The following is a 13,609-nucleotide window of genomic DNA, read 5'->3' as shown; positions in this document are numbered from 1 at the left end:
TGAAATTTTTCACTTGATAGCCTTTAATGTAGACTCAATATATAGCAGAAGTTTAAGTTATATCTTATGTCCAGTATGTAAAATATTTCAGAAATTTCAGTTATTTATTATATTAACTATAATATTAAATATTACAAAATATTTTCCTCAGACAACGTTGAATTGTCATTGATCGATCCCACAAATGTGTTGTACTCGTTCTATACAATAAAATATTAATAGTAATAATAATAAAAAAAAATAAAATTAAAATAAAAATAAAACCTATCCCAAGATCTAGTTTAACTAAAAACTTACTCAATTACGATATTTATAAATAGCCCTGACCAAATGTTCATGCCTAAGCTCTTGTCAAGTGTGAAGGCAACTTATTGTGTCCGATAACCTGCGCCATATCAACTATACAGAACTCTAAGTAATTAATAAAAATGTCATTCCTTAGCTACAACGCACAAAAGACTGCAGCCGATAGGAATGCAACGGAGCCTTGAACAGAGACAGAAGTACAAACATGAGTTCATATCACGTTAATGTCAAATGTGACCTTTACTGGGAAGTAGTAGCAGCATTTCTATTTATATACAGTCTATACGCAGAGCTGACTTCTACCAACAAAACCCCACACTTTAATGAGAATAAATGATTAAGATACTACAATGATTTCAACAACTGCGGAAATACAATTCTACAAAGTAAAATAAATTTGGCTTAGCTTAGGCACAGTTTCTTTCACTCTAACCAGCTCAAGTTAAATGAAAAATCTTAAAAAGTATTAACTATATAGATCAATTATCCGTTTGCCAAAAGTAAGGCTTCTTACAAGGTCTACCCACAATTTCGAACAATTACAGAGTATTGCGCAGTCAGTTGCAGCTTGCTTAAAAAATTTATTTTGTTCACGACATTTTAACAAAGCTTTTAAAGTTGTTACATTTTTTTCATTTCTTGTTTTTTAAAAACTTAAACTAAGTACATGCATACTATACTTGACTTTACATGAAAATTAAGTGGAAAGCAATATTATTTATATTTTCATCTTTTCTAATTTAATTTTTTTTTTTTTTTTTTTTTATAAGCATAAACGCAGCGTCAGTATTTGCAGAATTTGTTGTAAATGCTAAACAATTAATTTTACATTTATGGCTATTCAATGAGTGTTTTGCATTTAGCATTAGCATTAGTAATAATATCAAACATCTTGATTATTCATACTTAAATATTAAAATGCGTTTTATGTGCATATAAAACAGCTAGTCTACGAAGTATACAAAAGATAATCAAAATAAAAATAAACAATAAAAGAAAAACCCTAGACAGTTTGGCCTGCCATTCTGTGGTGGGTGAAACGTGTCGCTGTGGAGTAAAAATAAAAAGAAAACAATGATTTAATAAACTTTAATAATATATATAATTATGACAGAAGCGTACATGTATTTGTATGTCAGGCTGAGGGTGTTTCTAGAGAGGTTTTATAACCTTAATAACTTAATTAAAATATAAATTTAATGAGTAACAAAAAACTTGCATTCGACTTGTAATATTTTATAATACTTTAGCTATCATTAGACATATCAAGATCTCTTGATTTATCTCTTCATATGTCAATATTTACAAATTCAATAGATGGAGTAGACCTTATGAACCTGGAAGCTCCTTATACACCAAATGCAGCTAAGTACTATCATATATAATATCATTTATATATTTAATATCATATACAAATATGTTTAAATATAAATCAATATTTATTTTAATTATATATGAATATTTTAGGTTTCTAATCTGTAAAACAGTTTAACAAATAATCCAAGTGCAATATTGAACAATCCAGATATAAAAACTCTAAATATATTATAACACTATACAAAATAAAAGATGTATTGTAGAAAATGTATTTAGTATTTAGTTGAATTCCCCTGCACATCAACTTTCGCTAAACAAAAACCTAATTGTTTTCAAAGAGGCATACACTAAATACTTTTCATTTGAGGCTAATTCTAATACTCTACGTAGTTGGCTTTGAATCGCACGTACACGTACTGTTTAAAGCATACAAAGCTAGTTTTAGTCAGCGTAAATATTCGTAATGAATAAAAGTAAACAATTACAAATTTTGGAAAACTCGGGAAAAAATCGTCGAAAACTGTATACAATTTGAATTTTCGTTTCCGATCTGTATGGTCGGTGTCTGTTTTTCTGTTTTCTACTAAGCGTATAAATACATCATATATTATAAAAGTAATTGGGAAAGGTACCACACAGTCTATACGATGGATGGTATGTTGGGAAATCTGAGCGGGCGATTCAAGCAGCTTCAGAATGTGGAGGGGAAGCGCATGGCCATTAAGCTGCTCGGATTCTACGCGATGGGCTGGACGCTGCGCAAGCTTATCAAATGAGTGGATCTATGTCACTAATCACGTTGCTAAATTTCGTGTGCTATGAAACAATAATAATGCTTACATCAAAATCACATGTGCAGAAGTTGGCATGGTTTGCTTGTTATTATATCATATATATGTATATGTAATATCCGGCTCTTCGTGTTGGAATTAGTCTTGTTTAGGGTTTGCTCTCCACGGAGTATTTGCTCTTGATCACACACTTGCAGCAGGAGGGTATCTTGAAGGGCTCGTTGGCCACCTCCGGCTGCCCGTTGCTAGCATTGTTGATCGTGGCCAAGTGCCGTATCACATAGTGCTGCTTGCACACGGGCACATAGTTGTTAGGAAAACTATCCAGAAACTGGCAGCCCTCGCCCTCGTGACTGCAAATTGAAATAAAGTATTTATAGAGCTATGTATGTATTTTTCCAGTAATTTCATAGTTCTACTCACTCGCACTCCTCGATAAGTATGCCCTGCTTGAACTCATCCGTATTGACTATGTACTGCCACGTCAGATCCAATTTCTGGCCGTACTTTGGGTAGAGGTACCTCTGGTGGCTGTTGCACAAGTACATCTCATCGTCGTTCATCCGCAGACCGAAATCCGTGGGCTGCGGCTCGTCGCTGAAGAAATTGGCAAAGCGACGCGAGAGAACGCCCTTCAGGCCGGATAGATCCGGATAATTGTTGACCTTGGTGCAGAAGGAGCGACTCTGATTGAAGCCGTCCATGCACAGATCGCCCGTTTCCACGGGCGTCGGCCGCGTGGGTCGATATTTATCTATGGAGTCGGGAAACACGATAACTGGACGTTAGGCAACCGCCAAGTGAGTTGAACGTGTTGTGTGAGCATGATATCGATTTAGTATTTGTTAATTGTATTATTGTATTAGAGAGGTGTTTTTTTTTTTCCATTTTTGTAGGTAGATACATATAAGGGTAGGTAATTAAAACATACATTAATGCACTGTTCACAAGCTTGTTGAGGGGGTATAATGATTAAATGGTAAATGAAATGGCAAAGGAGTGAGATAATTTACCTTTAGGGCATTAGTTAACGGACTTAATGAACACCGAGGGGTTTTATGAATGTCTTATGAAGTTTTTGATCTCTTGAAGTCCCTGATCTTTAAGAAGACTAATAATCGGGAAGTCTTTGAGCTTCAGGCATTCTTTGTTCATAGAGTCCAGATAAGTTTGTTGATCTTCTGCGATATTCAAGTTTCTGATCTTTATAAACCCCGTATTGTTGGTCAATAATGGTCTTCAGTTTGAAGTTTTTAAATATCCACTGCTAAATGTCAATAGAGTCTAAGCAAGTCTGACTGACCTTTACCGAGATTTGAGTCCCTCTTTAAGTACCCTGTGTATAAATTGGAAAGCGAAACAAATTTTTATGTTCTGTAACATAATTTTAAAAGTTTTAGAATCTCTGAGCCTAGCAGAAAGATAACTAAAATTGAGTTTTACATATGATATTCCCTAAATTATAAAAATACCCCAGTTTACAGTTTAGGAATGTGTGAAGATGCCTTATAGAGCACCTGTGAACAGTGTATTAGACAGTCGCTTGTAGCCGACTGTGCATCATTCAGGTATTACGCGTAGACCACTTACCATCCGAGATGGGACGACGCGGCTGCTGTGGCTGCTGCGCTGGTTGCTCCTGCTGCGTTTGCTGCTGCTGTACGGTGTTCTGTAAAGAGACGATCGGTTCATTAAAGACGAGATTCAGCTTGCCATCCGGTGATCGCTGCACTTTGAAGGACTGTTGCTGATGATTCAGGCTTTGATATTGATGATAGTGCTTGGGCTTGGCCTGAGACGTGGACTGAGACTGAATTTCACTTTGATTTTGAGTTTGAATCTGAGTTGGGGTGTGAGTGCTGGTTGTGGTGGATGGCCAGGACTCGGCTGTGGATATGGGCATGAGAGATGCATCATCGTTCATTGCCGTCGTCTGTGTGTGTAAATTTTGCATTAGTTTCTCTTCTCTTATTCTTTTTCTATTCTTTCTTTTCGTTTTACTTGTTTGCTAGTTCTAAAGCCAAATCAAAGAACGAACGAAGCACACACAAACACAGAGTGGGAGTTGTTAGTAGGTGATAGATGAATGATTGGATGTGGATGATTGTGGACTATGTTGGGGCATTGGCTGTCATGGTGGTCACCCCTCTCACTTACATTGAAAAGCATCACACCATGGCCATCGTGCACTTTGAATATGGAACGAACGCGCTCGTCAATATCCTCGGCGGGCAGCTGCAGCGAAAGTGTCGAAACGAAAAAGTTGGGAAACGCATAAATTTTTACAATTCATCAAACAAAAGCAACAAAAGCCCAAAGAACAATAAACAGAAAGAAGAAGAAGAAGAAAAGAAAAAGAACATTCAACATAATTATTTAAGCATTTAGGAAATTCAGGACAAAGCACAACTTGGCACACCTCCACCTCTTTGTTCTCCCGCTGCGGCTCCTCCGGCTGATCCTTGGAGGCCATGTTCAGTAGATGATGTGAGACAAAGGACGTCATATCCATGGAGCTGCTGTTCGCTTCTACAGCTACTGCAGCAGCTGCCTCGCTGCGCCGCTTCGATATTTCACTATTGATACAAACTATCTGAAAGATATATGTGGAACGTTTTGTTTTGTTTTTTTTTTTTTTTTTTTTCTTGGTTTGCGATTCGATAATAACATAATCCACTGTACAAAGGGTAGAGAAGGCACGCACGCATAAGATAGGGTATTAAATAGCGATGATTGTCGCGGCGAACTGCTAATCGTTTCCCAAACAATATTTCGCTTGGCAATGACAACAACAACAGCAACAACAACAAGAGCAGCAACTGCCATCCGCCGAGCCGCGCTTGTGTAATCACCATGTGTGTGTGAGTGTGTATGGGTGTATGACTATGAATGTGCCTTTGAGCATAGCTTATGATATACATATGATGTTATATATAGAGAGAGGGATACAGCAAGCATATCAAGAGAGAGAGAAGGGGCAGCACTACTTATAATAATACTTTATCCAAAATTTCATATTTGTATGCATACTCATCCGTTTCTATTACCGTAGTCATATATATACCCTATACATTAGTTATTTTAGCTTTGTGTATGATTATGCTGGACCTAAGTGAATCTCATTTTTAATTACAAAATTATATATCTGTCTGGTTCTCAAGTATCCAAATTAGCATACCGATTACGTATGCCAATTGGTAATAGCACCACTAGATGTCTGTCTAGTAGATTAGCTTGATTTCTATCTAGCTATAAATATGTTTATTTTTATAGAGTTGCTTTACTAAGTTATTTTCTTATTTTCTGGGTACTCTAAACATAGGGTGTCAACATTTTGTGAAGAAACGTGTAAAAATTGTATTTCGTGAATCTAGAGCTGTGACAACTCGATCAATCTACATTATTATTAATTCGTCTTATATATATGTATATAATCTCATTTTAAATAAGTAAAATAACTATATTTACTCAGTTCACTTTATCTAATTCGTTGAGCTCATTTAACAGTCGCTTAATTTGCTACAGCCCTTATAAGCCTCTAATATAATTATAATTTTTCAGCTATACAAAAAAAATATATGAAATAAAAATACTTCAAGTAATAACAATAATCTGAGAGAGGTACTAACACTATTGAAGAACATATGTTCTTCAATAGATTCAAGAATTTTGTTATTTATTCAATTTGGCTTGGGACTCAATTACTCAAAAATCAGGCACATTCGCCTTTAGCCTCCGCTCGAGATAAGCTTGATAATTATAGCTTATAGTAAATTGTCTCTGCTTATATTTTTAATATAATTTTGTTATGAGAATCGTCAATAATTAAAGTGAGCACAATATTGTTTTTGTTTTTTTTTTTATAATTGAACTTAAGTTTTTATCTGATTTCTGTTCATCTTTACTACCTTCTAGACATTGTATGATCTATAGATGTTTAATTAACATCCCTTTGGATCGAGCGCGAACTGATATACTATGTAAACTTGAACGGTTCCCAGACTAATATCAACTTGGCTAAGCTTTAGGTTTCCAGTTGAAATATGATTCCCTGCATAAATCAATATACAAATCGTGTGCTGTCTGTCGGATATGGGAAATGTTATAGCAAGTCGCATATTGAACAGGCATTTAGAGGTATTTAGAGAGTTGTTTGAAAATACAACTTGAATACCCTGCAATATGTAATGCGGTGATGGGATTGTTATATACACCAAATGCAAATGTAATGATTGAATATTATTAGAAATGTAAACCAATACCCACAATATTATTTATTAATTTTCATTTTCATTTAAATTTTGGCAAAGCGTTAAGCATAAGAATTAGGATAATTTTTTTTACAGCTCAAAACTTACCGTTGCGAAAAGAGCGAAGAGCAGCATCATAATTGCGATTATTTTCCACCACATTGGAGGCATTTTTATTATAATTTATTTTTAGTTTTGTTTTTATTTTGTTTTTATTTTGAAGTAACTTTTAGTATTTTTTTAATTCTATATATACAATAAATTGAAACTTTTTTTACAGGGTAACTGCGAGTCGGTGCTTTGCTTTAATATTTTTGTTTTCTTTATGCGCTTTATATAGTATATTTAATAAACAAACTGGCACGACTAAAATTATTGCCGGGTTTTATTTGCCCGCTGTTGTTGTTGTTTTTGTTTTGACGTTTTTATTTATTTTTTTTTTTCTTCTGCTTCTTCTTTTATATTATTGTAGTTGGTGTCGAAGCTGCTGTTGCTTGTATTAGTTGTTGTCAGTCGCCTCTTTGCGCAGTGTCGTTTATTCCGCTTTGTTTGTTTCCTTTGCACAGTGGCTGCCAAAAGCCAGCAACGCACTTGACACTTGCTCACTCTGCTTTTCACTATATCACCTGTCGATGCTACTGATTTTATATATATATTTAATTTAATTGTATCTTCTTCTTCAATATGTTGTTGCACCGCGCTTGACCTTGCCTAAAATGATGCCCTGCTGTTGTGATGCAAGCGCTTTTAAGCAGCCGTCGCGTCTGCTCCGCTCTGCTCTGCGCGCACGCTTATTTTTTTGTATTTTCCCAAAGGGGAAGTATTCTTGTGTAATTCGTGTGGGAGACGCGCGTCTTTGATATTTATCACTACTTCATTTCAGCTGCGGCGCGAGCGAGCGAGGTAGAGAGGATGAGAGGCAGAGAGAGTGAGAATGATAGCACACGACTAACTAACTAACAAGCCAGCACATACGCTTATCGTCGCGCGCGACAAGAAAGCAACTGAACGACAAGTCGAAAGTCTTGGCAATGCACAAGCTTTATGCAAAGCTTAACGCAAGCGTTCGTGAGAGGGAGTGAAAGAGAGATAGAGTAAGTGAGTGCTGAGCGGAGAGACTGATCGGCCGGCAGCGCCTTACAGCTGTTTTAGTGGCTTTGTGTTAAGCTTACAGCTGCTGAGACACCTTAACATGCCTAAGCTCACTTAACAGCTGTTTAACAGCTGAAAAGAAAAGTGTAGCTTTGAGCTCAAAAGCTTGTCAAATAGTTTCGCCAGCCGATTCAATTGAAGATAAGTACATACATACATACATGTATATTAATGTAAATTTAAGCACACTTCAAGCACGCGTCGCTGTCGTCAGCGGCGCAGCTACTTAGTAAATTCTCTATCCATTGGGAAAGATCATGATTCAGGGGAATATCCAGATCCATTGGCAAACCGCAAGACTCTCGTATAATAAAAGTCATTTATGGTGAATGGTTTATAAAGGGTGCACTGACGTAGCGCATACAAAGAAGTACACATATATACATAAATATATTTATTCATATGTATACACATACATACAAATAAGTCGTTTAGTCATATGAAATCTTAATGTACTGATGGCGTATTACGTGGTCTCGAATCTTGAGTTCTTACTGAATGAATAATAATACAGCTCACGTGCTTTCCAAGTATTTCTCAAATTTATTTCAATTCAATTCGAAATAATAAGAATATAATAATTATATAATCTCGACTTGGCCATATAGTTCAACGAATTGGAATAATATGCTTAACTCATATTTGCATATATGATATGATAAATATGAAACAAATTTTTAAATGCATATATAAATAATTAATTAATAAATGATTAATTAACAAATAATTCATTATATAAATAATCAATTAATTTATATGTAAATTTCGCTTAAAATTATAAACAACAAATTAAATTTTTTATTTTGCATACTCTTAGGAATCTCTAATTTATATTTGCATAGTTTTAGGTGTCTCTAAATTAGGAGTTAAAATTTAATCCAACTATCCAGCTGGCGAAAAAAAAACGGCTGACCTTTTAGAGCTTCCATTTATGCATAACCATGGCAACATTAGAGCCCATTAATCTAATGGACTCAAAAAATAATAGCACAAAAAACGCCCTAAACTGATTTCAACCATTTTGCCAAGGTGTTAAGTATTTGGCCTAAAGCACACCATTTCGTTAATAGTTATAAATTAGCTAGGAGATGACTCAATGTGGGCGCCATTAATTAATCAGACAGCTGCGAGATCAAATAAAAAAATATTTTCAGCAGGAAAATTATGAAATTTTTTCCGTCAATAAAATGATTGCCAATGAATAAGCTTTGCGCATTCAATGCAAATCAGAAAGAGACAAAAATAATACTAATAAAAAGCAAAATTCACGAAATACTCGTAAAGTAGTTAAAACCAGCTACAATTAAGTCGCCACCTGGAAAAATTATGCCTCCTCGTGTGGCAACAAAATGCAGCTCAAACCCAGCCGTGACAGCTGCGTCCGAAGAGACGAAGACACGCAACGCTGACTGTGACCAGGTGCTGCGAATCGAGCTCTGCTATAAATTCAATGCGAATGGAAATGAAATAAGTGAATGAAATGCCTGCCAAGTAAATACCCTAAGAGACTACTACATGATATGATATGATTGAATATGATGTAATACTAGTCGATCATTTCCTATGCTTATAGGGCTCTCCCGCACTCCAGTTGAACATAAAAACAGTTAATATTGTAGATAAATGGAAAGAAAGTCGAAAGACGAGGATGTATATTGTCAAATATAACGAGTGAAGGAATTTATAAGTTATTTAATAATATTATTTTTTTCCGAATCTTCTTTACTCTGTATTCTTCATCGTCTTCTTCTATTCTTTAAATATGTTCAGAAAAATAATATATAATTGTATATACATATGTATTCATCAGAACTTTGAGAAGCTTCCTTTCATATAAGGTTTAACTTTCTACAATTTCTCTACAAAAGTCACACAGTTTTATGTATTTTCCATAGCATTATATATATCATACATTTCCCATATGTACATACTATATATACTATATACTGCATCTATAGACACTTCTTTTAGCGTAACTGACATAATGGCAACACCCTCGTCTAAAAGTATCCTCACGGAGTAGCTGGCGTTTGGCAGGATGCTGCAGCCTGCAGCTACTTAATTTGTCAGCTAGCACTGGGCGGTTATATCATCGCCAGTATTGGCTGCCACATTTGGATGCACAATGAGAGTGCCAGTGGTCGATAGTCGATAGTTGCAGTCGTTGCATACGCGGAATGCCACCAAAGTTGACTGTGGAGCATCGCAACGATCTGGAGCTGGTGACTTTCACTTTTTTGCATTGGGCGCTAATTCGACTGCTTCGACGACTCCTGCCAGCTGCATGAGGCACACAGACACAGTTCAAACTCTGTGCGAAAATTTGATTATGCCATGGCGTTGGCCACTTCCGCCAAATGCCAAAAACCAAACCGAAAACGAGTTCATTTCCGAATTTCAATTTTATTTCTTTCTTATTTTTTTCGATTTTTGTCGCGCGACTTTGAAGTCCAATGTGAAGTTGAAGTTGAAGTTCATTGCGCAACGCGGCGACAGCAGCGCCATTGAACAGGAAGTGCAGGAAGTCGTGCAGGATGCCGTACCATTTCGTTATATTATCATTTCGTTTTCGTTTTTCTCTCGCTCATGCAACATGTTGCAAGTGCTGTCAAGGCGAGCGCACCCAGCCTGTTATCGCACTTCTCGTTACACTCTGAAAATTTTTCACTCCATCTCTTTTGCCATATGAATTTTTATTTGGCTTTTCAATTGCTGCACATCAATTAACGAAAAAAAAAAATAAAATAAAAAGAGAGCAATATGGCATATGGTAAATGGTTTGAAGCTCAGAAATAAAGAGAAACATTCAAATAATATGATAAATATTTTTTTTTAACAGTGTAAAATTGCATATGAAAGATATTTTGTAACATGCATTGCATTTCATGGATTTAAATGACTTTGTGTAATTCAATTTTGCACAGCTATCAATTTAAGCAATTTATTTTACTTTAACTAGTTTAAATATTATGGGAAACTTTTTAAAATATTATTTAATATTATTTTAATAATATTTAATCAAATATTAGATAATGAAAATAATACAAATGTTATTAAAATTATTAATAATATAGTTTTCAGTTAATTAATTGTAAATATAAATATTAAAATAAATATCTTCAATTTTGTATATTTTTTATAGCTTAAACTTTGCTCGGCGTTTAAACTAAATTTGAATGCTTCCTTCCTGCTGTTGCACTCAACCGGTCTCACGGTCTCGTAGACGTAATTTTATTTTATTTTATATTGCTTTTTTTTTTAATTTTTTTTATGCCATTCTTGCGTTTGCCATTTGTTGAACAGTTGAAGCGATAATTTCATTATTATTACTAGGCTTTTTATTTCTTTTAGTATGAGCTGATGTGCAATCAGTCGAAACTGATGGCCTGTTTCAGACGCAGTCGTTCGTTTAGCGACCATCGACCTGGTTGGCACACAGCTTTGTGGTCAAAACAAATTAGTGGGAGCCAACGTCTCGACTGGACGCGACTCTCGGAAACTCTGCACATGTTGCATGAGTTGTTGACAAGTCGATAAGCAGCACAATATAAAACAATTGAATTGACAAATTGTAGATGTTGCATGTGTGCGAGAGGGAAGCATAAAATGTGTACACATGCATATGTTTGTGTATGCATATATGTATATGTATAAATAAATATGAAATAGTATTTAAAAATTTCAAATTAAACCTCTTGGGATCTTTGGCTGCGGATTAACTGTGACTTGTGCTTGGCCGGCAAGCCAGCTGCAGCTTCTCGACTTGGGTTCAGTTCACAGTCGCTGCGCGATTATATGCCAACTGCAACGCTTAATGCATGAAAGACCTTTTTATACCCTGTAGAAATAGTTGACTGAGAGTGTATTAGTTTTGTGTGGGTGTAAGGAGGCAATAAGAGAAATATGCTCTCTTCTGATTTGCTTAATAGATAAATACTGGAATTCAGTTATCGTCGCTTCTCTTTTGTTTGATATGCTTTCTTTCATTTACCTTCTGTTTTTTAGTGTATCTTCTATAATCTCCCTTCTCTCTTTATCTTCCATCTCTCTTCTTTTCCACTCCTCTTCTGTTCTCTCTTCCTCTTCTTATTTGTCTCTTCTTTGATATTTCCTCGCTCTCTTTGCTTCTCTTTTGTGTCATCTACCTATCTTAGCTTACCTCTTTTAATTTACCTCTGTTAATTTATATCTTCTCGACTTTTCTCACTCTTCTCTATATATTCTCGTCTGTCTGATTCGACTGTCAATCTATCCGTTTCTTGACTTCCTTTTCTCTCTACTACCTTCTTTTCTAACTAGGCTCTTTCCTCGACCTTCTCTTTATTCTCTCTATTCTTATCATATATTTTCGGCTCACTAGTTTGTCTCTTCAGCTTGAGTCGCCAGTCTACCTTCATTCGATGATCTACTCTCTTCCTCTTACATTCATCTCTCTCAGATGCCTTGAAATACTCTCGAAGTAATGACAAATCAATTGCACAGGGTATCTGCTAGTCTAGCTACAATCTTCATCAACTCGTTATTGTGTTTTGATTTTTATTTGTTTTGGCTTCGTTTTCCACTGCATTTTCAGCAAATTTACAGTTTGTTAACTGCGAGTACATACATATTGTGTTTTTTGGCCAAGTTTTTCCATGTTTTTTCATTTCGCAGTTGTCGGCGCCCATTTCACTTTTTCGGTTAGATAACCGCCTTCCACACAGCTGACCAGGGTAGGAGCAGGCGCAGGCGCAGGAAGGTGACCAGCAGCAGCAACAGCAGCCGCAAGCAGCCAGCAGTGCGCTGCGTAGGACAATGACAGAAGCCGCCGCCGTCGCAGTCGCAGCTATTGTGCCAGCTTTTGGGCCCAGTCATTGCCAACGTTTGCCCTCGTTGGCTGCATAACTTTTGCAACTGACAGCACAAGCACAAGCTGTCTGCCGGGCAGCCCAAAAATGAGAGCAGTTCATGTCACTTGGCCTGCGGGTCGCGAGGCACATCTTGCCAAGATTTTGGCCACTCGACGAAGCATTTCCATGCAGTTCAGTCTGACTTTGTTGCTGCCTCCTGCTGCCCCCTTGACATCGCCTTTTGGTTCAGCAGCAGTGAACTGCGTGTAAGATAAAACAATTAGCCGAGGTATTAGATAATTAAGTGCCGAGTCGCGCACTCTGAACTCTGGAGGCTATTTCTACTATATGTGACAAGGTTCAAGGCTGTTGCCATAATTATTTGCCACATTAATATCTAAATAACTTCATTTTACTCTAAGTACATACAAATATAGTTCAGGGATTGCGCTAATTGGAGCTAGAAATTTGATGAATCAAGGTGTGAAAGCAAAGCAAAAAACTCTTCTTTGCGGGGCTTGATACACAATAATATTAAATGATAATAATAATTTAATTAATTACTTTTTTAATATTTATTTATTTAAAATAATAATTTATATTGATCAATTTTTCGCTATATAAATTTATAGAAAATTCCTGACAAAAATTGATCAAATCTTGAGCATAATATTAAAAAACTAATAAATTGTATTTGATAATTTATAAAATATATCAAAATATATTAATATAGAATATGAATAATAAATTTCCTTAACTTCAGTTTTAAGTATATATTCTTAATTCAATTTGCAGAGCCTGAATACGGCATCCAATGTCTATGGGATCTTTGCATTCATAGAGGTGAACAAAGGAATAGAAACAGAGATGATAATAAAATCAGACTATAGATAGACACACAGTCAGTTGGTCAGAGTAAACACAGATAATTGGTGTCAGATTCTTGTTGTAGCTTCATCATATC

At 35.7% G+C, this 13,609-nt stretch overlaps 2 protein-coding genes across 10 annotated transcripts; one reads left to right on the top strand and one right to left on the bottom strand.

Moving 5' to 3' along the window:
• Positions 1-867: 867 nt before the first annotated feature.
• LOC6572954 (protein spaetzle) lies at positions 868-7,676 on the bottom strand. 9 transcript variants are annotated; one of them, XM_015166663.3, is made up of 7 exons: positions 6,773-7,676; positions 4,834-5,007; positions 4,572-4,649; positions 4,005-4,347; positions 2,838-3,192; positions 2,464-2,767; positions 868-1,353 (listed from the first exon to the last, which is right to left on the bottom strand). In XM_015166663.3, the coding sequence occupies exons 1-6, from the start codon at positions 6,833-6,835 to the stop codon at positions 2,563-2,565; spliced, it is 1,218 nt and encodes a 405-aa protein (XP_015022149.1). In that variant the 5' UTR covers positions 6,836-7,676; the 3' UTR covers positions 868-1,353; positions 2,464-2,562. The 9 variants fall into 9 exon arrangements, with proteins under 9 accessions (XP_015022149.1, XP_001999057.2, XP_015022151.1 ...); XM_001999021.4 differs by having other exon boundaries at positions 2,838-3,168; XM_015166665.3 differs by having other exon boundaries at positions 4,840-5,007.
• Positions 2,271-2,473, top strand: LOC26527576. Its single transcript, XM_015166669.3, has one exon. The coding sequence runs from the start codon at positions 2,271-2,273 to the stop codon at positions 2,397-2,399; it is 129 nt and encodes a 42-aa protein (XP_015022155.1). The 3' UTR covers positions 2,400-2,473.
• Positions 7,677-13,609: the final 5,933 nt, after the last annotated feature.

Source organism: Drosophila mojavensis, unplaced genomic scaffold (genome assembly GCF_018153725.1).
Source record: "Drosophila mojavensis isolate 15081-1352.22 unplaced genomic scaffold, ASM1815372v1 contig_16, whole genome shotgun sequence".
Taxonomy (NCBI): Eukaryota; Metazoa; Arthropoda; class Insecta; order Diptera; family Drosophilidae; genus Drosophila; species Drosophila mojavensis.
The sequence above is the reverse complement of the archived record's forward strand: the minus strand, read 5'-3'. Positions and strand labels throughout refer to the sequence as shown.

Excerpts from the sequence above, each read along its gene's own strand:
- LOC26527576 (XM_015166669.3), top strand. The coding sequence starts at position 2,271 with ATGGATGGTATGTTGGGAAATCTGAGCGGGCGATTCAAGCAGCTTCAG.
- LOC6572954 (XM_015166663.3), bottom strand. The coding sequence starts at position 6,835 with ATGCCTCCAATGTGGTGGAAAATAATCGCAATTATGATGCTGCTCTTC. Across the intron at positions 4,650-4,833 it reads GGGAGAACAAAGAGGTGGAG|CTGCCCGCCGAGGATATTGA; the intron begins GTGTGCCAAGTT and ends CTTTCGCTGCAG. Across the intron at positions 2,768-2,837 it reads ATACTTATCGAGGAGTGCGA|TCACGAGGGCGAGGGCTGCC; the intron begins GTGAGTAGAACT and ends TTCAATTTGCAG.